We start from the raw sequence: 27,151 nt of genomic DNA on the forward strand, positions 1-27,151 counted from the left end.
CAGGGCCTCTTTGAACAAGTTCTATGCAAACAGAATCCTTGTTCCAGCCTGGTTTTCCACTGCCTTTAAATAAAAGCAGTGCTTGTCTGCCTGGAAGGGCTATATTTACAGGTGACTCAGAAATCTGGGGAAATATACATACCCATAACTCACTTATAGAATACAAGCATGCTGAGCGATGACATTTTGAATTCAGTTCTGTTTATTTCTCTACAACAGCAACTGTTGACAAACATTGCAACAAATTAAATTTATTAAATTAACTAAAACATATGAGTTTTTCTGAAAACAACAGTTGTTCAAGTCAACAATGACCTAAACAACACTTTCATTCAGATTTTCCAATATTCAGGATCACATAAATTACAGATTTGACAATATCCACATAAGAGGTTGGTCGACTTCCTTTAAAGTATTGTCCAACCATTAGTCCCACAATAGTCCAGACTACTCTGGCCCAGTTTAATGAAGTAGTACGTTTAAGTCCAGTTCAATATAGTCCGGTCCTTAGGACTCAGTCCTCAGAGCCTCCAGGAAAGACCAGACCTCTGCCGCTGTTCTCTGCTCTGCCGACCACGTGTTCCTGCTCTAGTCACATGATTCAGCCTCCTGCAATGACTTTCTTCCCAGCTGCACCAGGGCACACTCATACAACCGGCACCTTGGCCTTACAGTCACAGCATTGTGACCTTGGCAGTCACGGAACACAGTGTGCTGAGTCACTCTTCCTCAACTGAAAGACTCTGTGTAAAATCCACAACGATCAAGCGGGTTTTGTTGGACTAGGCACTCTTCTCGTCCTCATTCAGCCCTCAGTCTCTGTCCTTCTGTTGAATCAGGTTTGTGTCGTGAGAGGCATTCTTCCACAGATCTGGTGCAGTGTGCTGTGTTTCTGTAAAAAGTGTATGACATGGCTACAGTCCACGCTGCCTGGTCATCGGTCTGGCAGGTTGATGAAGGGGACCCACTGATCCAGGATTCTACTGTCTCTACAGAAGCGACTGACTTTGCTCAGGGCAGGGTCCTTCCAGGGGGTTGCCTGGGGGTTCTGTGAAACAAAGGAAATGGCACAAACAGTTAGACTAAAGCTGCTTTCTGCATAGGTATACTGGCTAGTCGGCCTAATAAATGTGTAACAACAACCCTAATCACTTCTGTTATCATTTTTAACCTTATTTTAACAAGCAAGCTGACTGAGAACACACTTTTATTTACAGCAATGACCTGGGAGCAATTAGGGATAACTGCCTCGCGCAGGCCTGACTTTTCTCTGCCACTGTGGTTACTATAACTGCACAGTCTATCGCCACACACCTGGACCTCTGCTGTGGTTTCTACATGTCTGGTCTCCCAACAACTATAATCAGATTACATGTCTGCATGCTGACTTCTGCATTTTAAGAATCTCTCTGTAAATGTGCCATCATTCGTCCTCTTTCTTCTGTGCGCTACGTTTCATTTCCTGGAATGCTTGTTTGAGAAAGAACTAGCGGCCCAGGGAAAGAGCAGTTGAGAGTACACACCGCTCTGCCAACTCAGCCACAGACGTTAAGGTTACGTCCCACTTTGAGTAACTGGAGTGTGATCACTCGCAGAGCGGCGCTCGGCGCGGGCTACGTCAGGCTACCAGGAATCCCACATCACAGACAAACTGCAGATCAGGTGGCTACAGTCAGCTGGATCAAACTTCAAAGAGCTGAGCGATGGATGAAGACATAACAACTACTATGCCAGATGTGGTGACAGTTCCGACCAAGTATTTGCATTGCCTTTCATTCTGTATTTAAAGCTTTTAACCGGCAAATTTTTACCATCCATGAGAAATGAAATTAAACCATGCTTGTATAAAAACTTCAGCCAATCCTATTAAAAAGTGCCACACCAGCAAAGACCCTTTGTAACTGATCAAAGTCTAGCCCTGTTTAGCGCTGAAAAGACAGGCATTTGAAAGCATCTATAATGTAGTAAGACGTACAGTGACCAGTACACAGTGCAGGTCCATGGGCTCTCCTCCTGGCTTCCCTCCCCCGAGTATCTCCGCGAGGCGCCTTGTGTTGTTGACCCGCAGGATGTTGATGTCGTTCTCACAGCAGAAGGCCTGAATCAGGGTGAAGTGGATCTGCAGAGCCACGTCCTCAACCTGCTCCTCATCAGCAGCCAGGAGGCACAGCACCACATTGTCCGGGTCCCTGATGAGTTGAATGATAATAAAGTTCATTATATAATTTAACTAAGCATCCAAGTGCAATCATTTATTAATAATCTTCACATTATGTTTAATGAGGTTAAAATAACCTACAAAAAACCGAGGTGCTTAATTTACACGCGTGTAGGCTAGTTGTTCTAGAATACATCTTTTATTAGGTAGTAACGTACTACAATGCATGGTCATCTGTTAAGCCTTAAAAGGTGCTTCACTTACACATTGAGCGACTTGGCTGCCTCGTATACTCCGACAGTGATGCAACCCTGAGGCAAAGCAGAACTGAGCACCTTCTCCAATGCTGTAGCCACTGAATCCATCCTGAGGGTGCAAAACAGTAGGTATGCATAACGTGACTCACAAATATATTTTGTTTTAAATAAAAAAGACTGTAAAAAATGTGTCAGTTTGCAGCATTATACAAACGATACTGTTCATTTCAACTAGCTAACTAGTTGAGCTTGGACATGCTCGGGCAAGTTGTACAGACAAATCTGAAGTCGTTTTTGAAGACGAACTTGACGTATTCAGTGTCGAGTAGTAATTTCAAATTGCAAAAATAAACTTACCTTTCTGTAGAGTTTTCTCCACTGGCTTCCTCAAAAGTCATATTGCACATTGGAAAAATATCCACGTTAAAATAAGAACGTCCACGGCTTGTCTCTAGTCACATCTGCTTCCACACCGGCACGCCTGGTCTTTGGCTACACGTATCTGACTCTTCCTCTCCCGGTTCTCACGAGTTTACTGTGAAAGTTGGAGTTTGAGCTCCTCAAATTTGCATATCCAATCTCATTGGTCAAATGCAAATTTTCACCCATGTTCCTTAGGAATGAGCAGCACCCAGCAGCAGCAAATCTTACAAGCACAACCATGAACCAAGCACGGTATACAGTGACCACTGGTGGTTGAAGTATGAAAATAGTAAGCGGCTCCCGGTTTTAGTGCTTTGGAAGGTAGACTAATGTTTTATTTTCTATAATGAAAATAAATAAATACGGTTATACCCCAATTTTTTAAAATTCGGTTATACCCCAATTTTTTTAAATTCAAAAGGTTTTATTTTAAACATGATAGAGATAACCATTACTATGATGTCAACAGAGATGATTAAAGAAGCCTGAGAGATGTCTTGTAAATGAAATATATAAAACATAATTCTGTACATCAGCCAACCAAAAATTAATTAATCTGGTTATCCTAATTGGCTGCATGTACATTTTAGGCAATAGCTGCATACAAATGTGTAATTACAATGTAATATATCTGGCCCAGAACATCAGATTTTTTAAGTTCCCCTGGTTCAGTGTGGTTTTCTGCTGTTTTTTAAAGATCAACATAATCGGAGAATGTAGCGGAACACATCTGAACGTTCAGGTTGATGTTGATCTAGATGTGTATCTTGTCAATGGCCTTAAGAACGTAATTGTACACCCCAGCTGGCCTAGGTTTGTGTGTCACACTATCATTGTCTAACATGAATTACAGCTTGTAACAAGCAAAATAAAAAATAAAAATTTTTTTTTTTGTTTGGTCGGCAGAATGATTAATTACTGAGATTTTTGTGCTCACAGTAATCACGGTTCTCTGATCTTCGACCGCGTTTCCCTTCCCAATATGGAGGACCAGGGAGACCAGCCCAGCTAAATGGTATGCAGCAGTGCAGTTTTTTCCGTTAGGCTATAGTTTTTTAGTGTTCCGCGCAACGTGGCATGCCCTGACAGTCCTCATAAAATAAACAAAAGAGAATGGATAAAGTTATTGATCATAGACACAACATATCGCAAAGTTACTGACTTTAGAGAAATGCAGTAAGTAATTTAAAGTAATCTCTTCATAATCTCTTCATAAAGTAGGCTTAATTATAGGCTAATAGTTCCGCTGTCAAGAGTGCGCCAATGTTTACTAATAAAAATTGGAAAAACAATTAGCAAATGGGTGATTTTATTGTATCAGGAAGTATTTTGCTATTTAAAAAACAATATATCCAAAATGCCTATGTCCAGCCTTCGTGTGCGCAAAGCTGTCAATGTAAAGAGCAGTTTGAACCTGATCCCATTCCCAGCTTATATAGTTTGCATATGTCATGTTTCCTTTACCTGGTTGTTTGGACTGTTGGACTTTGTACCTCTGAGAGCTTTACCTATCAGGTTCAGGTCGGCTCAGTTGTTGTGTTTTTTCATCTACTGTAAAGTGATGTGGCAACTGAACTTTGACTGCGACATGATGGGAGCTATGAACAGATGTGAACTGTAAGTTTAAACTGAAATTGTAAATTAAAATGTAATTGGGTGTTTTTTTTCAATGTTGAACCTCAAGAGATTTACAGCTTAGTTTATACTGGACTTCTGTATGATAACACTTTTATAGCAAGTCAGTGATATTATATATGATATGATTTTACTTAGGCAAACACACCACAGCATGTCCTAATGGAAATGCATTCTCATATCTTAGCCTAATCTTTTAGAAATGCATTTGATGTTTAGTGTATGAAGTATGGTAACTTTGTCTATAATGGCTACATTTCAGTCCTGTTTTGTTTCTATTTGCTTTGTAGTAATGCACTGACATTTTTGACATCTAATGAGAGCATGCCTTTTCTTTTTAAAACCTTTCATGTGCATTTCCAGAGAATTGATTCACATTGTTCTTTTTTAGGTTCTGAAGCGCTCTGTTCGTCCGACCATAAAGAGTGGTCATCATGGACCCTGCTGGTCACCACTGGCTTACCTCACCAGTCCCTGGCCCTCACCCCCAGAGACCCAGAGAAAGGCAGGACTACCACAGACCTCCTTACTCTCACCAGGGACATGGGCCTGGGCATCACCCACAGCCACAACCACCGCATCGGGGCACTAGTTCTGGGCACTATGCACCACCACCACCTGACCCCAGGGAGAGGCAGCGGTCCCAGGTTGGGTCCAGTCCAGTCCCTAGGAACAAGGCTTACCCAACTAGCGCATTACCCCCAAGACCACCTCCAGAATTCAGCCCTAGCTGCTTCAGCACCCCATACTCCAGAAGGGCTTATGACCAACCTTGCTCTACAGTGGGTCACAGCAGACCAGAGGCACTGCAACCCAGACCCCGATCAAGGTCATTTATCTAAAGTTACTTCTAAATCTGTATATGTATTGTTATGTATTGTTTGAACCATAAGATTTACAGTTCAATTAATTATTTACATTTAATCAGATATGGATCTGTAATATCTCAACGTGATACTTTTTTCAGGCAAGCATATGAGTACCCACCCCAAGGCTACTGGGACTACAGCCAAGACTACAGCTACTATGACCAGGGCTATTATGGAGGTTATTATGAACACCCAGGTACTGAGCCACTATCTTTCAATAATACACACAAACACTGAAACCAAGCCAAGCAACTTAAGCCATTACAAGAGTTATAAAAAATTATACAACCACTCAGATCGATTTGCGAACACAATATAGGCACCACAGTACGAAGGTAAATTGCAAGTAAATTAGCTAAATAATTATTATCTGCAAATGAACAAGAATGTGATTAATTTAATGTTCTCTGTCATTAATATGATTCAAACTCAGGTCAATGGGCTCCCCAGAATCAGCAGGGATTGGACCAGTATCTGGAAAACACATACGAGCAGGACCAGAGTGGGAGGGGCTATCCTGAGGAACACAGGTTTGAAGGGTAGAAGGTTTCTGAGATTGCTTCTGGTGGAAGGTTTCTGAGAAGGGTGTGAATTCAACTCTATTTTTTTTCAGGTATGACCAACGAAGGTACAGCTCTCAGCTTGAATTCAGAGGCTATGATGAAGAGCATTTCAGAGAGAATGGGGAGGTTGATACAGAGGTAAACATCTAAGGGTTTTAACGGAGGAATTAGATTAACTTCTTATGACAAATGTACAGGTCTGTTTCTGTTTGCCCACTCACTGCTTGGTTATATGTTGTTCTTAATCTCTACTGAATGGCCTTGTCTTTCAGGGCCCCTGTTATGCCCCTGGGGCTCTAGCCAATTCCAAGGCCTCAGGCCAGTCCTCCAGTAGCTATGAGCTAAGCCAGTACATGAATGGTGATGAACTGAATGACCCCACCTCAAAACCCACCTGGATTGTAGCAGACACAGGTAAGCATTGAGCTACATGATGTCTCTTCCCAGATACTGTAAGTCTCTCTCTTAGGAACAGGGTTTGCATAAATTGGAATCTAATGATTATTCATAACAGGATATTAAATATCCTCAATAAAGGTGCCAATATTAATGCATGTAATCTCTCTCCTTAGAGCACGCATCAGTTCCCCAGGCAACTGCCCCTCTGAAATACTCTTTGCCCCATGCTGTGGTCAACTTTGGTCCTGCCGGACAGTTGATTTGGGTCAGTCCAGGTCCAGCCATTCAGGGAAACCCAGTGAAGGTGGAAGTACACAGTCTTGAGGTACTGCTTTAGGACTGAATGCTTTTGAAGAATCCTAGGATAAACTGTATATCTTATCTGCTGGACAGGTGTGTTGTGGTGTATTAGCAGGTTATTGGATAAATATTATTAGTTATATTCAACATAGAAGATATCAAGGAAGGGCTACATGTTGATTAGCTTCAGTTTAGGAGGAACCATTGTTCAGTTCTTGTCAGTTTTGAGCCAGTGTGTGAGACAATTCTGTTAATGTGTTACGGACTGTCCATCTGCAGATTATTCTGGGGGAAACACAGGACCAGCAGGATATGAGACAGTTTCCAGGGCCACTGGCTAGGTATTTTACACGGTCTAACCCATTATCCATGCTTGCTTACTTCTTAGTATGTGAACATTTGTTGGGATGGGATATTGACAACATAACCACTTCAAACAATAGATGTACTTGTTTTCCCATAAATCACGATACAGTTCTAGAGACACCAAAATCAGCAAGTCTCCTGTAATAATTGAGTTTAAGAAGCTTGTGTATTACTTCCAAATAGTATTTTTTTCCTGCTTCAAAGGGAAGATCTACACAAGGTAGATGCCATTTCCTTTGCCCTCCAGAGGGCAGAAGCATGCATGAAAGACGAAAAGCTTCAAGACAAGAGCTCTGCCGCCCTCCTCTGGAATCTATTGGTACTGCTGTGCAGACAGAATGGGGTTGGTTTGGATCTCTTCAAAGTCTTATATAAGAGTGAAACCCCATTGTCTTGTTTGGAGTAAATGCATTATTCATGTGGCACTGAACGCACCCACTTGCTCATTTCAATATGCACCTGTCATTGGATTCATGCAGCGTATTGTTGGTTCCGACATTGCCGAGCTACTGATGAAAAACTCTCAAGGCTGTGGTGATTCAAGGAGCCCTGAAGGGTCTGAGGCCGCTACCCTAATAGGTAAAAGACACTACACACATACTGAGGAAAACATATTCTGGCTCTTATTGTCTTTTGGACATGTTGCTTTGATAAAACAAAAAAGAAATGGAACAAAGTTAGTGCTGGCTTATCCCCCCTTTTTTACCAAATCATCATAGACCTGAGTGAGGGCCCCAGTCCTGAGACAGACACCTTAGATGGAGCAGACCTGCTGACAGGAACCTCCAGTAGCATTTCTACAGCGGATACCAGAGAGAAGGACATGCAGGGATACACCAAGCTTCTGTTGGCTGGACGGAAGAAGGTCAGAGTGATCTCTCTGTCCCTGTCTCAGTCTCTCTGTCCCTGTCTCAGTCTCTCAGTCTCTCTGTCCCTCTCAGTCTCTCAGTCTCTCTGTCCCTCTCAGTCTCTCTGTCCCTCTCAGTCTCTCTGTCCCTCTCAGTCTCTCTGTCCCTGTCTCTCAGTATCTCTGTCCCTGTTCTTGTCTTGTCTGTCCCTGTTCCTGTCCCTGTTCCTGTTCCTGTTCCTGTCATGTCCTGTTCTGTCTCTGTCTGGATTGTATTTATTCTGAGAGCAACAGATAGTGTATGCCTATGAATACCACAAGGGAGACTGCAGTGATAGCTCTCTGACTAATGTTACTGGCATATACTCTTACTCCTCCAAGACTGACCTCTGACTCTGTTCTTCAAGCTCTGACGTCCCCCTCACATCTCCTCAATGAGATCTTTAAAAACCCAGTCACCCCTACAACTCCTGGTCTCCTCCAAATACTCCAGGCTTAGGATTGAGTTTCACAGATTCCCACCTGTTAGCTCTCCCACATCTTCTTTACACGTCCCCCACAACTCCTCTACGCCTTGCTCACACTTCACATACACCTCCCCCACAACTCCCCATGTGTCCCTGACCCCCCCCACCCTGCAAACCTCCTCACATTTTCGCCTTCTTCCCATGTCCTCCCTATCCCTATAACCAGGCTTAATTCACCCCTCACCCAGTCTCCTTCAAACCTTCTTGGTTCTATGACAGGAAGCCCTGGATTCTGCCATGAAGAGTGACCTGTGGGGCCACGCCCTGTTCCTGGCCAGCAAGATGGACAACCGCTCCTATACCACCGTGTTGAACAGGTGATTTGTTGGATACGAGTGCATTTACATATACTAGAGATGACACTAATGACCCATAGTCAATCATTGGCCAAAAGGAATCAAAGATATCTATTGGGCCGTTTCTGTGTTTACAAACATTGCTTCACAAGGGCAACCTATGACTGTAATTGGATTTTAAGGTTCATGTGAATCTCATACTTGACATAATGTTTGTGTCACCATCGCAAATCATCTATGTTATACTAATTCCCAGAATTTATATTTCAAGCAGAAAGATGGTTGTTTGCTTAGCCTTTGCTACAGTCAGTTACAGTTACAAGTAACCTGTCCACATTTGTAATCAGTAACATAACTTTGTGATTACTCAAACTCAGTAATGTAATCTGATTACTTTGGAATACTTTCACATTAAGAGGCATTGGAAAACAAATAGGAATAGCCCATAACCAACTGAACACCTTTTGCGGGATCAATCAATGTTAGAGTTTACATAGCATTTTACCTTATGGGTTGTGTAGGCTACAGTGCCTTTGGAAATGGGTTTCTAAACCATTGCTTTTTACTTCAATATGATTGGGCTACATCTCTACATTACATGCTAAAGGTCTGTCAGAAATTCAGTTTAATCCAATAAACCTCAATCTTCCAGAATCTGACTTTTTATCTGAACATAACCCAATATCTAATGATGCTTAAGGCTGTTCTGTTATTTGTGTTAATATTCATGTTTTTAATTGCTTCAAAACATTGTTGAAAAATAAATGGCAATTACTCGAAAAGGGTATTGACATTGTTGAAATATAAAAATTAAGATATCCGTAGCTTTTCGCGCATAAACGAAATCTGCAGTAGTCTGGTGATTCGCTCCCCGACCAACATTGTCAAAATGTTGCAGATACCCCCGGCACGCCAATGCACGTTTGCAATCGTGAACACCCGCATAAAAATACGATTTACCCTGCGTGAACGTAATCTGCATTTATTAGGGCCACCAGTGATGGATTTTCAAAATGCAAATGAAAGAAATACACTGTGATTATAAACCTGCACTCTTAGCTTAAAGTAAATGACGTCAACAGCCAATGATAACCAATTAACACATTTTTCAGAGATGCAAAGCAAGCAGAATCACATGACCTACCTGTAATGCAACATCCTTTGGCAGAGTGCTTCCCAACACACCTTTTCTCCTCAAATGTGGTAAATTCCATATAATGTTTTATCTTGAAGGCAGTGCCATGTTACAGCTATCTAACAAATAGTTGCCTAATCTACTAAACAATTCCTGTAAAAGTTATTCAGTGCAATTGGTCCTGGCTGTGTTGTTCAGTGCATTTGACAAATAAACCTTGAAACTTGAAAAAGATACAACACCAGGTGGTCATTGTTCTGAGAATGATGCGTCGAGTAGATAACTAAATAACATTTTATATGACTTGGCTAATATTATCAAAGATATACTCTGTTTTTATCAGCCACCCAACCAACCAAAACCGGAGAGATTTAAACTAGAGCTTCCTCCATCACTAAACTGGTTATGCACGTCCATCTTTGCGCGCACGACTGAGGCACACAACTGAGAAGCGCAATTCATATTTTGGTCCAATAACGATGTTTTTATAACATTCAATAATAAACTCAAACATAAAACAGGGTGTCATAATTATTTTTTAATTGAAGTAATCCAAAAGTAATCATACATTTTCTCAAAAGTATCTGTAATCCGATTACAATATTTCTGTTGGTAACGTAACAGATTACAGTTGCTGTTTTTTTGTAATTACTTGTAATCTGTTACTTCCCAACTCTGGCTACAGCTTATGTAAATGAGCTTGAAGTCAGTCTGTCATGTACTAAAAAGGGATTTATAGACTTTACAAACCACATCTTACTGACTAAATATGCATATGCCCTAAAGTTAAAGAAGCCGGAAGTAATACCTGCAAACCTGCTTAAATGATTCCTCAAATATATTCTGATCTTCATCTAATTAATAACAATAAATTAACACAGTGCAATTTAATAAAGGACACACAACATTTGCTCTTTTACATGTCACCAATTAACCCATTGGTCAAACACAATGTTAAATAGTGTTTTAAGAGAAAATATACATTTAATGATCTGATAAATTTAATGAAAAAAAAAACAACTGACGTAAGGCTTTTGAACAGTACAGTAAATTCAAGATTTCAATTTCTATTTAACATTTATATATTCAGGATTTCCATGTCATCTGTCTGGCGTATCTGTTTGCAGATTTACAGGCCAACTAGCTCCCAGTGATCCCCTGCAGACCCTGTTTCAACTGCTCTCTGGGAGGATACCTGCAGTTTCCACAGTAAAACAATTCTTCCAATCACAACATATTAATATAGGCCCTTCGGCAGGTTTTATCCAAAGTGACCTACAGTAGTGCAAGCATTGATATTATGAACCGGTTGCCAACGCAGTCAGAACAGTAAAAAGTTATGTGATGTGTTCCCCGTGGTATATGGTCTCATTCAGGGCCTAAACAGCATTCAAACCACTCTGGGTCCATGTTAAGAGAGATTGGCAAGATTTTTGAATGACTGCCATACTGGCACCTTTTACTTCCATATTAAGCATTACTATGTAAAAATAGCATCTTTCTTTCTTTTTAATTCAATACCCACCCCTGGTGTGTGTGGACCAAAACTGTTTTCCTGTCACTGGAGCATAACAAGAGTTCCAGTCCAAATTCTTTTGCAGTTTATCTGACTTCAGAATTACATTTGACTGATGACATGAAAACAATATATATATATGTTTGGCCTGTAGTTGGCCAGTGGTTTGGTTTCTGTGAAGAACTCCATACTTACAGTAAAATATGGTGGTGAATCTTTGATGTCATGGGATAAGGCCACTGACCTCACCTGCTTAAACTTGTTCAAGGTCATTTTTGCCCAAAACCTGATTGATTCTGCCAGGAAATCTGTACGCTACTGATTGCTAACAGTACGTTTATTTTGCCCTCAGTCCTATTTAAGTGAAAAATGGGGTGACTGGAAGCCCCACCTGGCAGTCATGCTTTCCAACGAGACGGGAGATCCTGTGGCTCACCAAAAGAGCATCATCACCATGGGTGACACGCTGGGTATGCACGTGCACACACACAAGCACACACTCTGGTTTTTGTTGGACAGTAGTGGTGGTGTTTCTATTCTCTTCAGACAACCCCCACACATGTTTCTATTGGACAGTGGTGGATGTTTCTATCCTTCTCAGACAACCTTTGCTCGTGTTTGTATTGGACTGTAGTGATGATGTTTCTATTTTCCTCAGATATCCCCCACACAATGAGCTCTGGTAGGAAGTTGTGCGCTATATATGAAACAGGGTGTTTTTGTTAAATGACCTCAGTGTTGTCACTCTGCAGCCTCCAGAGGGCTGTTACATGCAGCTCATATCTGTTATCTGACAGCCTATGCTCCTTTTGGAACCTACACAGCCAAGACAGAGAGGCTGGTGCTCCTGGGAAACAGCCAGAGGTGAGAGCTGTATTCTGAACCACTCCTTTCAGTGTGTATCTGGGTGCTGATCCTCTCTTCCTCTCTTAATGACCTGGCAATGCCCAATTACACCGGTTTGGCATGCAATTTCTTGTCATGCTGATTAGACGAGAGTTGCTTTATTTAGAAGTAAAGGACACATCCTTTTTTTAGAAGCTAATGTACAGAACAGAGATGCTAACCGCTTATAAAAACAAAGACATAAGCAAACATTTACTAATAGAAATGACCTGCTTCCATTTCTATTTGCATGTTTTATTTATGAATGTGTGCTTTCTCATGTTTTTTGTGTTATGTACACATAATGTATGTTTTTATATATAAACAAGTATGTATAGAATGTCTGAGCTGAATGTGTATTCGACCCCCCACAGTCTCCCATTTAAGGAATTTGCCCAGAATTCTGGCATTCGATGCACCGAGTTATTCGAGTACTGCCAAAGACTTGGAGATAAGTCCTTCAGTATCCCCTCATTCCAGGTAGTTGATAAGTCCTTCAGTATCCTCTCATTCCAGGTAGTTGATAAGTCCTTCAGTATCCTCTCATTCCAGGTAGTTGATATTCATCTAGGCATGTTGGTGTGGTTAAGCAAATGTCATTTGTCCAGTAATGTATTAGATGTATACCATCTGAATAGAGATTTAACTACATTATTCCGTGTTTAATATCCTACTGAGCTTTCGTTACACCACTGTGAAGCAACGATTGTTTTATTGTCAGGTGTATAAGTTCCTGTATGCCTGTCGTCTGCTGGATGTTGGACTGCCGTTCCAAGCCTATCACTACTGTGAGGTGATAGGAATGTCCTTACTCAGACAGCAGGAACCCTGCTTGGTACTGCTGGGACAGCTCATCAAGGTTCTGTACAGCACTTCATCATGACAGATGCAGCCATACACGCCTATGCACTTCTATAGTTACTATAGTTATAGTTTCAACGCAGCCTTCCGGGCTGAGAGCTTATGAAGGTTGTGTAGTCCACATATCAAATTGTTACATTTGTAGTATATATGAATTAGACTGCTATGATATGCTAGTCATGTTAAGGCCCGCCAACTATTAGCTATAAAGAAATGTGTGCAGAGGACAAATCTATGACCCTGGCATAGGGACTAGGAAATCGTCACTACTGAACTTTTAAGATTGCTGGCCCTCATCTAACGTACAGACCACTGGCTCAGCATTTCCCCCTTATGTGTGCACGTGCATGTGTCCTTCCCCCAGCTAGCAGAACGACTGAAACAGTGTGAAGGAATGGGACAGCTTGGTGACACAGCTGACAGCAGGTCTGGACGGGACCCTGATTGGTTACAGCAGCTGAGGCTCAGGCAGCAGTGCACCCTGGTAACCACATCACAATGCGTCATAGGACCTGTCATGTCCCTGGTAACCACATCACAACGCGTCATAGGACCTGTCATTTCCCTGGTAACCACATCACAACGCGTCATAGGACCTGTCATGTCCCTGGTAACCACATCACCTGTCATGTCCCTGGTAACCACATCACAACGCGTCATAGGACCTGTCATGTCCCTGGTAACCATATAACAACGCCTCATAGGACCTGTCATTTCCCTGGTAACCACATCACAATGCTTCATAGGACCTGTCATGTCCCTGGTAACCACATCACAATGCTTCATAGGACCTGTCATGTCCCTGGTAACCACATCACAACGCGTCATAGGACCTGTCATTTCCCTGGTAACCACATCACTTGTCATGTCCCTGATAACCATATAACAACGCCTCATAGGACCTGTCATTTCCCTGGTAACCACATCACAATACTTCATAGGACCTGTCATGTCCCTGGTAACCATATAACAGTGCGTCATAGGACCTGTAATGTCCCTGGTAACCACATCACAACGCGTCATAGGACCTGTCATTTCCCTGGTAACCACATCACAACGCGTCATAGGACCTGTCATGTCCCTGGTAACCACATCACCTGTCATGTCCCTGGTAACCATATAACAACGCCTCATAGGACCTGTCATTTCCCTGGTAACCATATAACAGTGCGTCATAGAACCTGTAATGTCCCTGGTAACCACATCACAACGCGTCATAGGACCTGTCATGTTCCTGATTCACATGATTCTCTGTGGGGGAGATGCATAAAGTATGTACAGGATACATAGCTGCATTTTATCAACTACATAAAGTAGATGCACTGTCAACTGAATACATTGCCATCCTTTAATTTGCACTTAATGATGTTAATTATTTTGTCCTTTTTTCACAAAACCTGATTTACCCAGCCCTTATCTATGGTTAAAACATGCACATATGTATTTTCTTAGATGGAGAACTATAGTTGGACTGATACCTATCAGTCTCCAGCTGAAGGGAATGCATTGACCAATGAGGAGAGCAGAGTGTATGCAGGTAAACTGACTATTCATATGAAATACGGTGCCTTTATATAGGATGAACTCCACTTTTCCACTACCAGTTAGAAGAACCAGTTATTGGTTATATGAACAGTCAGGAAGATTGCTGCGCTCTGTCTGTATAGTATGGTACTGTCTTATTCCACCAGGGGGGAGTGTCTTATCTATCAGAGTTGAATGGTGACTCCACAAGGAGCTTGTCCTTTCAACGTGTTAATTAGGGTTAGAACCACGCTCTGTCTTCCCTGCTAAAAGTAGTTCATTATATAGAGAATAGGATTACATTAGGGACTCACTCCTGGGTGCTGATTTTCCCTGTAGAATCGGACACTGATGACCTTTCTGGGAAAGGTGATTTCCAGGGCCCAGAGGCTGAATCCCTGAACCACAAAGGAGGAGGAGAGCAACAACAACAGCACGTGCAGGCCCAGCAGATCAACGGCCTGGCTCCACTATCAGTCAGGCCACCTGACACGCAGCCTGTAGTGCCTCTTGTGGCAGAAGACCAGGACTGCAGTTACCACTACACTGACACCAGCCAGACTCAGCTTCAGCAGCATTCCTCCCCTCAGCAGCCAACACTGAGCTGTCCTACATCAAACAGGGAAGGTGGGATGATGAAGGAGGGCCCTGGTTTTTGTTTAGCACACTCACTCAGATTTCTAGTGATTTCATAAACAACTTATTTGATTTGCTCATTTCATTTATCTCTTTGTGACTTATTTTGTGAATCTTCTTACATGTTGGTGCTTACTGTAATATTGGAAACCTCATACTTTGATTGGACTGTGTTCTAGGGGCGGAGCATTCTTCTGGGCTGGGCATGGTGAGTCCTAAAGAGTTTTGTTGGGTACCAAACCTACATTTCATGTTATACACAAACACATCCAAATAAGCCAACGTTTACTTTAATCTTTGTAGCTAAAGATTTTCAGTCTGGATCCCTGGCTGGTTGTGTAAGTGGTATTATATTTGCTATGTGAGACTTTTTTTTTTGTCTACATGTACAAGCTCAATTTCATCTATTGTCCATCTAAATAAATAAACATATAATTAAATAATTAAATCAATTTATATCAATGGTGTGAGGAGAGTATTTGTGAGACTCAAATGAGTCAGATTGCTGCCAGTCTGAGGACACATACTGTAGACCATGTGTCTGCCTGTGTTGATGGACATCTCAACTGACCTATCTGTCCCATGCAGACTGGGATACATTTTAATTCTGGGATGATGGCAGGGGATGTTCAGCAATCTGGTCAGACGTATGATTATGTAGGCAAGCTTGCATGGCACCAGGGAGGGCACCGGTCCACCATCACGCAGGAGGGCAAGGCCTTAGAGCCGGACCAAATCCAACCAAAACAGGTGGGTGGAGCCTGAAGCCGTCATGTTGTCAGCTTCGGATACTAACTTTCAATAAGGCTCGCACACTGTTTTCTCTCTCTGCTTTCTTTCACCCCCCTCTTTCTCTCTCTCTGTCACTGTTTTCTCTCTCTGTCTCTGATCAGAGCACCAAGTCAGGGTGGTTTAGTAGCTGGTTCAAACCCAAACCCAAAGAGGAACAAAGTGTTGCGTCTCTGGATGACGACTCAGCAGAACCAGTTCCCACTATGGTAAGGGTCAAGCAGACCTACCGTTAATTCTTGGCTGACCGATAGATGGAGGCCAGGAAAACCGTTCTGGATAAGAAGGTCTGCTAAATTTAAAAAAAATGTAGGAGACATAACAGCATGCGTTGCAGCATGTATGTATGTCAGGTTAGCGTCAAGTATAGGATTTGTAGTACACTCTCCTACAAAACGTTTAGATGGACATAACAGTATCTGAACAAATTAAAAGGAGTCTATAATTGATCACTAAGGCCACCACTTTGGGCTATTATTAATATTATTATGATATTGATTGTATTGTGCTCATTGCTCTTCTCATAAGACACAGCAGAGATTTTGTTCAAATGTAGATTAATTTAACCTTTTTAATGGAAATACAATAATGTATGATTGTATGCAATACAATTCAAATTAACTGTGTTGATAATAAATGGTAGTTTTGTTCCTCATGCCATTTAGATTTGTTTTTCATAGTAACTTTAAATAAGCTAAGTCAAAACTAAATTAGTGACTAAATAAGCTAAATCAAAACTAATTTAGTGACTAAATAAGCTAAGTCAAGACTCACCATCTCACAGACTCTTTTAGAAACTAAATAATTAAGTCAAGACTCACAAAATTTCAGCTTAGTTTGACTTGTTATGTTGGGTATGTCCATTGTGTAATATGTGGTCAACAACAAACATTTTGGAAAGGCAATGTTTGGACAAACCTATTTGTGCAAACACTAGATGCTTTTTAAATAGGTGATAATAAGTTTATTAACTGCCCTGGCCAGAATGATTAGACAATGGATGCACAGTGTTTTCTCAAAAAAGTAAACAAACATCCCATTTTGCCTCACCAACTTGCTGTAAAGGTTAGGGTAAAACATGGGGTTCTGAGAGATAAGTAAACTTACCCTTAGTGCTTTAAAACCGTATTCAGTATAAAGTGATATCTCCTTAGTTCAACATGGTATGAGGTATTTGGTAACGTCATTGTGTAGCAGTTGGTCAGTGGGTATTGTTGATGATGTAACACTGGGATTGCAAAAAGAGGCCATGAAGAGAGGCTTTTTAAGTTTACTAGTTACCTATTTTTTTTTTTTAAGGATTTTATATATTTTGTAACATACATTAAATAAGAGACTACTCTACCACAACTTACCACAAATTACCAGTAATTGTTTAACTTTACAATGTACCAATATTTGTGTGTCTTTCCTTAGGAGGCTCCTCCCACCCTATGTTCTTTCCCTCCCCCACCTACTATCAACACCCTTGCAGCTAATTGTCCCACACAGCCTACATCTGCTGGGATCAACCCCTTTTCTCGAAAAGCAGGTGAGTACTACAGCAGGCAGCATTGGGCAAAACACTTCTCTTTTGGTGAATAATTTCCCTCTTAAGCTGCTGCATGCCTACTCTAGGACTGTTGTGCAGAAAGAAGGCCCTATCAGACTGCACTGTGTAGAATACTAGGTTACATATTGGTCAGCAGTAGGGGAGTTACTTCTTCCTACAACAGCACCAAATGGGTAGCCCACATTTCAAGCTGTCTTTGAAACACAAGTATGGCAAAAAGCTTATTCATTATTACTGGAGTAGTGTTATATTTTGAGCTTGAATATGCAATAATAGACAAAGGGTGCCTACATTTAGTACATTTCTGCAGCCCCTGTGCAAATTATAAGAAATTGTATTTTGTAAAGTGTCTTCTTGTGTCAGAAAACCAAATACAGTGCTTTTTATCATAAAATATTTGGTCCATGTTGTCACATACCATGTATTAATTAAAGTACTAGATTTTATCATAATAAACATACCCTACTGTGCAAACATTTGGGGTTAGAAATGTCCTTGATTTTCCCCATAATTTATGTTCCCCATAAACTATGTGTCTTAATACACTTTTTCAGATTAATTGGCAGATGCACTATTTTCCTATATATATGTCAGCTACAGTGGATATAAAAAGTCTACACACCCCTGTTAAAATGCCAGGTTCTTGTGATGTAAAAGAATGAGACAAAGATAAATCATGTCAGAACTTTAATTACCTTTAATGTGACCTATAACGTGAACAATTCAATTGAAAAACAAACTGAAAACAAACTGAAATCTTTGAGGGGAAAAATAAAAAACCTACAATAACCTGGTTGCACAAGTGTGCACACCCTTAATGTTGAAGCACTTTTTGATTTTATTACAGCACTCAGTCTTTTTGGGTAGGAGTCTATTAGCATGGCACATCTTGACGTGGCAATATTTGCCCACTCTTCTTTGCAAAAGTGCTCCAAATCTGTCCGATTGCAGATCTCCTGTGCACAGCCCTGTTCAGATCAACCCACAGATGTTCAATTGGATTCAGGTCTGGGCTCTGGCTTGGCCATTCCAAAACGTTAATCTTCTTGTGGTGAAGCCATGCTTTTGTGGATTTGGATGTGTGCTTTGGGACGTTATTGTGCTGAAAGGTGAACTTCCTCTTCATCTTCAGCTTTCTATCCAACGCCTGAAGGTTTTGTGCCAAAATTGCCTGGTATTTGGAACTGTTCATAATTCCCTCCACCCTGACTAAGGCCCCGGTTCCAACTGAAGAAAAACACCCCCAAAGCACGATGCTGCCACCACCATGCTTCACTGTGGGTATGGTGTTCTTTAGGTGATGTGCAGCGTTGTTTTTGCTCCAAACATACCTTTTGGAATTATGGCCAAAAAGTTCAACCTTGGTTTCAACACAGCCAGTACGTGCCAGAAATTCCTGCAGTTCCTTTAATGTTGCTGTAGGCCTCTTGGAAGCCTCCCTGACCAGTTTTCTTCTCGTCTTTTCATCAATTTTGGAGGGTCGTCCAGTACTTGTTAATGTCTCTGTTGTGCCATATTTTCTCCATTTGATGATGGTATATCAAATGCTTTGAAAATTATTTTGTACCCTTCTCCTGACTGATATCTTTCAACAATGAGATCCCTCTGATGCTTTGGAAGGTCTCTGTGGACCATGGCTTTTGCTCTGAGATGCAACTAAGAAAATGTAAGGAACATCCTACTTGAACAGCTGATCTTTATTTGTGATTAATCAGAGTCACTTTAAATGATGGCAGGTGTGTAATGACTTCTATTTAACATGAGTTTGAATGTGATTGGTTAATTATGAACACAGCCAGTTATAAGAGGATGTGCACACTTATGCAACAAGGTTTTTAGTTTTAATTTTTCTCCCTCAAAGATTTCAGTTTGTTTTTCAATTGAATTGTTCCCATTATAGGTCACATTAAAAGTGTAAAAGGTTCAGACATTTTTTTACATCACAAAAACCTGCCATTTTCACAGGGGTGTGCAGACCAATTATATCCACTATATGTGTGCAGGAATTTAACAACAAAAATCACTGGGATGTTTTATTTTTAAGGGCATCAGAAATTATGTTTTAAACATTGTTCTCATACTGGCGGTAAGTGAGCTCCGCCGCAACCGGCAGAGCAGGTGTTACACAAAGAAATTCTTACATAACTCAAATATTTCTCAATCCTAGCAAGCATTTTACAACACTCACATCAATTAACAATCCCTCCCTCACTAGCTAGCTGTAGCTAATAACATTAGCTACTGAGCTTGACTAGCTAAGTAAATGTACATTGTCTGAGAGTAACTTGTTTTATTTTGCAGAATGTTGTTGATATATATGCAGATCCTTAAGTAGATACAAAATTTCACTACCCTTCAAAATAAATGTTGTTTCTGAACTTTCTTTACAAATGCATGCAAACTCTTTGAAAATCTTGGGAGAGCTAGTTGAGAAATTATGATATTGGCCATTTTTATGTACAGTGAAATGGTGTATTTGTCTGGATGCAGGTCCTCAGCTGGGATAAACAAAAGGATTGTCACTTATGGGCAATATATTTGAGGTAAGATGTCTGCACAACATGTCTGAGGTAAGATGTCTGCACAACATGTCTGAGGTAAAATCCCTGCTCTACATGTATGAAGTAAGATGTCTGCTCTACATGTGTGAGGTTAGATGTCTGCTCTACATGTGTGAGGTTAGATGTCTGCTCTACATGTGTGAGGTTAGATGTCTGCTCTACATGTATGAGGTAAGATGTCTGCTCTACATGTCTGAGGTAAGATGTCAGCTCTACATGTTTGAGATAAGATGTCTGCTCTACATATCTGAGTTCAGATGTCTGCTCTACATGTCTGAGTTCAGATGTCTGCTCTACATGTCTGTGTTCAGATGTCTGCTCTACATGTCTGAGGTAAGATGTCAGCTCTACATGTCTGAGGTTTGATGTCTGAGTTAAGAGCGGACCATAAGCTCACTCAACAATTATCTTGAAAGGTTGCCGATTGGGTTATACAATTGATACCTTTTTTGTAGTTCATATATTTGAAATGGTCACTGGTTCTACCAAAAAGAGGACCATGAGTTTGCACCCAGTGTGTGCCCGGGCAAACTGTCAGTGGAGGAAGTTAAACTCTTAGCTACATTAACTCTACACAGTACTGGTTACATTAACTCAACTTGTTACCATAACAGAACTGGTTAAAAACAGCACAGTGTTGGTTGCACTAGTGCTGTGTGACTCAGATTGTAAGTAGAGCTCAATGGCTGGGGTGTGTGATGGTAATTCCATTGATCGGAACTCTTAAAGGAGTAAGTACAGAGACAAAATTCTCTTGGCATAATTAGCCATTTATTTGCAGATAGAGAGACGCGTCAAAAGCTTACAAAATAATCATCTGAGGAATCTCTGAGGTAGATACATGAACAGTCAGTATTTATTACAATTAAAAGGGGTGTGGTAAGTTACTGCCCTGCTGTCTTATGTCAGATTTTACCCAGGTTTTACCCAAAGGGTGGGCTGTCCCCCCCTACCTTATCCTTTCTGCCATATTGTTTACCCAAATGAGCCAAATGCCCCTACTTCCTCCAAGGACCACATTCCTAAGGAACAAAGGACAGATACCCTTATTGGTTTAGGCAGATAAACAGATGGGCAGAGTACCTAATAATCCTCTGATATTATACAAATAAAGACCAGAGTTACATACCAGGTAATAGAAAAGCAGACATTTCTCAAATGTACCTTAGTTCAGGAATTTCCATAACAGGTGGCTTACTGTGTATCAAATTTAAAATGAGTCAATGTATTGGAGTTAAAAACCCAACGTAAGCTCACTGCACAGCTAGCTTAAAATGTCATTGATTGGCTATCCAGTTGCTTAAATTGTTGCAACATTGTCAAAAATAGGAGGTCACTTGTGTTGTGAAGCAATAGTACTGGTTGTGTTCACTTTACCCATGTAGCTCAATGCCAGAGAATAGTGCTTGCAATGCCAGAGATTGTGGGTTTGATTCCCACAGGGGACCATGTCGGAAATATTTGCACTCGGTACTGTAAGTCGCTCTGGGTGAGGGCATCAGCTAAAATTAAAAAATTTACTGGTTACATTAACTCTGCCTTTTACATCAACATAACCTGTTACATTAACTCTACTGGTTAGAGTATTGGTTACATTAAACCTACTGCTTACATTAACACTACTGGTTAAAGTAACAATATTGGTTAAATTAACTCTACTGGTTACAGTAATAGTACTGGTTACAGTAACAGTATTGGTTACATTAACTCTAGTGGTTAGGGTAACAGTATTGGTTACAGTAACAGTATTGGTAACATTAACTCTAGTGGTTAGGGTAACAGTATTGGTTACAGTAACAGTATTGGTTACATTAACTCTAGTGGTTAAAGTTACTGTATTAGCTATATTAACTGCACGGTTTACACTAACACTACTGTTTTTATTAACTGTCACTTTACAGTACTATCCTGTCCTTTACAGTACTTTATTGTTTTACTATTTTCTTCTTGCTTTTTGCAGGATTTGTTATGCCATAAACATGGAATAACCCTGAAGCAAAAGAGAAGCACAACCACATCAACAGAAGGATAACATGCTGGCCCTTTAAATCAGCCTAAACTGGGACTGTGTCAGTGTATTAACACTGATCAGGCTCACAATATCCGCCTGACCACAACCCAGATATCTATTTTTGGAAGTTCTTTAATGGGGCTAGTACTTTGACATCATGTGTTGCGTTGCTTCACATTGGCTCGTAGGCTGCATGTGCAGGCAGAGGGAGTTAGTCCAGGCTTTTAAGGGCTTGGCTCAGTGTTTTCTGAGGGAACTAAACAGCTGAGTTCTGGTTCCTCTGAGATGATGGGCGGAAAATTGCCGGGTTGGAATGCTGTAAGTTAGCAGAAGCTGTGAATGTGGTCAGCTTAATCTCACAAAAAAGTTTGGAGCAAGTCTAATTTCTCTTTAGTGAGACTTTCTAGCTATACAACCGTGATTCATTTTCAAACAGACCTATCTTTGTCTAGTATTTTGATTTGAGATGTACATTTTAAAGTTAATTTTAAATACCAAGGTCCAAGACAATTTATGTCTTTCAGGAGCTCTTACTCTTATGAGATGTTCTGGCTCACAAAAACCAGAGCTTGTGCAAAGCTACTGGGGCTGCCAGTGAAGTTGATGGGGGCCAGGACATGTTGGTTGGACACTGAGACACTATTCTCATCTAATAGGAGAGAAAGCTGATATGACAATTTTTAAAACTCATAGACAAATCATTACAAATTCTGTACTAGCATTTGTGACAAAACCATTAAAAAAGATTTAAAAACTGTTAATTCACATACCGTTTGCAATTTTAAGCTATACAAGCAAATCATTCTTATGCTGGAGTATGCCCACACCATTCCAAGTGAAAAAAGCTGGTGAGGTTTTACATTTAAAATGTTTGGTAAGTATTAATGTATTATATATTAATGCATTAACACAGAACTGAACCACAATATCAGAAGTGTCCCAACCCCCATCTATTCTTGGATGTCCTTTCAATGGACCAGTATTTTGATATGTTGGGTTGGTGCCCATTATTAGGCTAACCAGGCAGGCAGCAGGAGTGGGGCCAGTCGTTTAGGGGCTTGGCTCAGTGTCCTGAGGGAACAGCTGATGTCTGGTTCCTCGAAGATAGAAAGAAAATTTCCTGGGTTGGACACTGCAATGTTGCAAAAGTAGCAAGGTTGTTCTACTAAATAATTCATGTAATCACAAAAAAAGATTCAAGAACAATCCAGTCCCAAGTTCTTTTGGAGCTAGTCTCATGTCCCATTGGTAAAATGTTATAACCACAAACGACGACTCCTGTTCTAACCCAATTTCAGTTTTCAGGTGGAAATTGAAGATTGGTAGAGGCCTACTACTCTGTATTTGTCAAACATTGTTTGAATTCACAGCAGATTTTAAGAGCAAATAAAAATAGCATTCTGGTCTTGGCACATTCTTGTCTTGGCACATTCTGGTCTTGGCACATCCAGTCGACCACCCCTCCCAGATAATGTGGGTAGGTTAGCCTAAATTATTAGATTAATGTGGATACATTTTTAAATTGTTGAATAGTAATTCAGTGTTGTTCAACATTAAAGCAGTAGTTATTTCACCAAACCTAGACACACAGTAGTTTTAGTAAAGAACATGAAGTTTATTATCATGAATGAAAACCACCCTGTGAAGTTAAAAAATCTATTTAATCTGTAGCCCGATAAACTGCATACTTTCCCTAATTGTAGTGGAGACACAACATTACATTATTTCAAATTTACCAGTGATTTTATCTTTACTGAGAGATTTGAGCAACAGAAATTAGGTGTAACCGCACTGTAAAACCCATGAATCACAGTATTAATCCCCCTATAAAACTCAAAAGATTTGTTCAGTGTAGTTAATGGCTAGCTTGCAAAGTACAATGTAAAGAATAATAGCTACTATCTGATGGCACTAACACTAACATTGTAAAAAACAAGTTGAAAATAGAGACTTTACAGGACTTTCTTTCAGCAGGTTTTGCAAGGGTGGATTTATTGCCTCTTACTTGATGTCAGACATGATGTTTGTATACTGTAGTCTCTGATTGTTTCGTAATTGTCTGATAAATCTGTCCTCCTCGTCTCCTTCCCTGAATCTGCAGTGATTAGAAGTATATGCTAATGTATTCTTTTGACAAATTTGTGCATTTGTTTGAAAAGTAAATTTTGATGTACATTTTCAGAGAAATATACAGATTTCCTCCCTGAGAAAATAATTCTCTAATACATATTATCATTCTTGCAATTTAACAACAGGCTCCTTAGCTTGAATTCCACTACCAAGACTCCATGTCACATTCCAAAGATGGAGATTGGTGTATTACTTAAGGAGACTGGTGCATAAGAGACAGAGCCTACTACTGAGGCCAAACAGCCAGGAATACATTGTTCCTCAAAGTGGTGACTATAACTGTGAGAAAACTGAATAGAAAAGCAATTCACAAACTCTAATAGTTGTATTCTGTTTACATAACTCCAGACTCTCCTGTGGAATAGTCAGTGGAACAGTTTTATTGGCTGATGGTCTTGTGTGTTATTGCCTGTCCCCAGGTTCCATTAACAGGAAACGAGGAAGGGATATATACAATGCTTTTTCATTTTCGATTTTTCCAAAATGCTGCCTTAGACTGTATATTGTTTTACATTGTAATTGTAAGAACATTCATTCAGGACATTATTTATAAAGGTTTATTTAATCAGACGTTTTATAGATAGGTTTACAATAGTTTTTAAAGAAACTACATGCAAATCATGTATAGCCTCTGGAATTTGTAAATATTGTTCTGAAATATATACAAATAAAACTTAAAATCTTAAATGTAATTGAGTGTTGCATGTTGGTTTGATACGTGTTTTATCTATTTACAGTGCCTCTGAAAAAACATTCAGACTCCATCAATTTCTTTAAATGTTGTTGTGTTATACTGTAGAGCTAATTTATAATTGAACATTTTAATTTGGTACATAAGCATTCAGAACCTTTATTCAGGACTTTGTAAATGTATCTTTATCAGCGATCACAGTTTAGGGCAGAGGTGTCAAACCAGTTCCACAGAGGGCCAAGTGTCTGCAGATCTTTGCTCTCACCTTGTGCTTGATTGGTTAATTAGGACACTATTTGGTCTCAGTTGGGCACCAATTGAAAGGAAAAACTAAAAACCAGCATATACCCGGCACCCTGTTGAACCGGTTTGACCCCTCTGATTTAGAATGTTCTTGGTTTGCTTCTACCAGCTTTGGTCAGTTTTTTCAATTCGTCCTTGTAGATCCTCTCAACCTCTGTCAGATTGGATGGGAAGTGTTGGTTAACTACATTCTTCAAGTCTCTCCACAGTTGTTCAATTGGGTTCATGCCTGGGTTTTGGCTGGGCCACTCAAAAAAATACACAGACGTCCTGAAGCCCCTCAAGCATTGTCTTGGCCTGGTGCTTTGGGTCATTGTCGTGTATATAGGTGAATCTTTGCCCCATTCTAATGTGCTGTGTGCATTACTATGGCATGATGCTCCCACCGACATGCTTCACCACAGGGATGGAATTACGTAGATGGTGAGCTGTACCTTGTTTTCACCAGACGTAGCACTTGGCTATCCGGCATCTTTTTCCTCATGCTCTCATGTGACGTCACGTCCCAGTTACTCAGGAGGGGCTTCCTTCTAGGCAACTCTTCAGAAAGCCCTTTTTGCACGGCTACTTAGTCTTGTTAATTAGAGTATTGGTGTTTCCAAACTTCAATTCAATTTCCCAATGATGCAGCCCACTGTTCTCTTGGGAACTGTCAATACTTGACATGCTGCTGGGGATTGTTGCTGGAAGTAGCCACTGTAAGTATTTGGTAGAACACCAAATATTGGCACTTATTGTCCATGTAGCCATAAAGGGTCCTTAGCCAGGTTAATATTCTAGATCATATACTTTGTCATGTGGTGTTAAAAATGGCTTCCAACCAATTCCTCATAAGATTCAGCCAGTATGTATTGGCTTGGGTCATGCTCCTGCAGCCAGTTACATTCAAGGGACTGATGTTGTTTCTGAAAATTATTAAAAACTTTCATTAATGTCTGCCTTTCCCTGACTTTCTCTTTGTCTGAGTCAGTAGTTACAGATGAGGCTGGAAGGAAATTATCTCTCATCCAGTAAGCGTTAAATCCAACTGATTGGGTTGCATACCTCCATGGCAGCCACACACATTTCTGTGAGTTATTTTGGAAAATCCCGAACTGATCCACCTCGGCTTTTATGCCACAAAGTGGCAGAACATAATGTAGATGACTAACCATCTCTCCAACAACAACATAATACTAGTGTATACATACTAGGACCTTAATAAGGCACGTGATATTAGCACTGTGGTAGTACTGCAAGTTAATAACTGTATAGCATCTTTCATATTTCAAGTTATACATTGATTGTTCATTTATACCTAGTCACAACAGATATTAATTAAGGGCTGGTAAATTTGCGATCTAACCACCTATCATAGATGAATGTCCTGTATGGCCAGTCAGATGTGAATCCTTCAACCATTCATCCTTTAAGTTTTCATTTTGGGATGAAGGCCATTATCTACTTCCTGGGTAAGCTTTTATGTCTGCAAAAGTATAGAGGTAATTTAGTGAGAAAAATCTCAACTAGCTTAGAAAAATGCTGGAAATCTACAGGATATCAAATGATATCCAGGAGTTCATCTGACTATGGAGAACTACATAAAGGGCCAAAATCCTGACACATTATCTTCTATCTCGACAGCTTAGAATAGTGACCCAGTGTTCGGTCAACGTGTCCTGGCCCCCACACATTAGACTGGCAGCCACAGGTTGAGTTTTACCAAGAAGCACACTATTCCCTAAATAGTGGACTACTTTAGTGCACTACATAGGGAATATGGTGTAATTTGGCACACAGAGGACCTATACAAACACTGTTAGAGTCCACCCTGAGATTGGAAGGTTGGGACTTCAATCCCCCGCTGAGTCAGATGACTAAAAATGAGACCCGATGTGTTCCTGATTGGTATTCAGTGAAATAGAGATAGATCGGGGG

General features: G+C 40.5%; 2 protein-coding genes across 4 annotated transcripts; one reads left to right on the forward strand and one right to left on the reverse strand.

The window, feature by feature from the left end:
- Nucleotides 1–214: 214 nt before the first annotated feature.
- Nucleotides 215–2,940, reverse strand: gadd45ab (growth arrest and DNA-damage-inducible, alpha, b). Its single transcript, XM_010872067.3, has 4 exons — nucleotides 2,773–2,940; nucleotides 2,423–2,524; nucleotides 1,976–2,189; nucleotides 215–1,048 (listed from the first exon to the last, which is right to left on the reverse strand). The coding sequence occupies exons 1-4, from the start codon at nucleotides 2,820–2,822 to the stop codon at nucleotides 935–937; spliced, it is 480 nt and encodes a 159-aa protein (XP_010870369.1). The 5' UTR covers nucleotides 2,823–2,940; the 3' UTR covers nucleotides 215–934.
- Nucleotides 2,941–3,817: 877 nt separating this feature from the next.
- On the forward strand, nucleotides 3,818–26,168 carry sec16b (SEC16 homolog B, endoplasmic reticulum export factor). 3 transcript variants are annotated; one of them, XM_013135121.3, is made up of 27 exons: nucleotides 3,822–4,014; nucleotides 4,398–4,455; nucleotides 4,865–5,302; nucleotides 5,441–5,538; nucleotides 5,776–5,872; nucleotides 5,956–6,043; nucleotides 6,178–6,319; nucleotides 6,478–6,629; nucleotides 6,884–6,945; nucleotides 7,175–7,313; nucleotides 7,450–7,549; nucleotides 7,690–7,835; nucleotides 8,564–8,661; nucleotides 10,903–10,984; nucleotides 11,644–11,761; nucleotides 12,044–12,155; nucleotides 12,551–12,656; nucleotides 12,898–13,035; nucleotides 13,402–13,521; nucleotides 14,490–14,574; nucleotides 14,901–15,188; nucleotides 15,377–15,405; nucleotides 15,786–15,947; nucleotides 16,091–16,195; nucleotides 17,403–17,517; nucleotides 20,029–20,081; nucleotides 22,060–26,168. In XM_013135121.3, the coding sequence occupies exons 3-26, from the start codon at nucleotides 4,908–4,910 to the stop codon at nucleotides 20,043–20,045; spliced, it is 2,994 nt and encodes a 997-aa protein (XP_012990575.2). In that variant the 5' UTR covers nucleotides 3,822–4,014; nucleotides 4,398–4,455; nucleotides 4,865–4,907; the 3' UTR covers nucleotides 20,046–20,081; nucleotides 22,060–26,168. The 3 variants fall into 3 exon arrangements, with proteins under 3 accessions (XP_019904913.2, XP_012990575.2, XP_019904912.2); XM_020049354.2 differs by lacking the exon at nucleotides 20,029–20,081 and having other exon boundaries at nucleotides 3,818–4,014; XM_020049353.2 differs by lacking the exon at nucleotides 4,398–4,455.
- The last annotated feature ends 983 nt before the right edge of the window (nucleotides 26,169–27,151 follow it).

The sequence above is a fragment of the Esox lucius genome, chromosome 8 (genome assembly GCF_011004845.1).
Source record: "Esox lucius isolate fEsoLuc1 chromosome 8, fEsoLuc1.pri, whole genome shotgun sequence".
Classification (NCBI taxonomy): domain Eukaryota; kingdom Metazoa; phylum Chordata; class Actinopteri; order Esociformes; family Esocidae; genus Esox; species Esox lucius.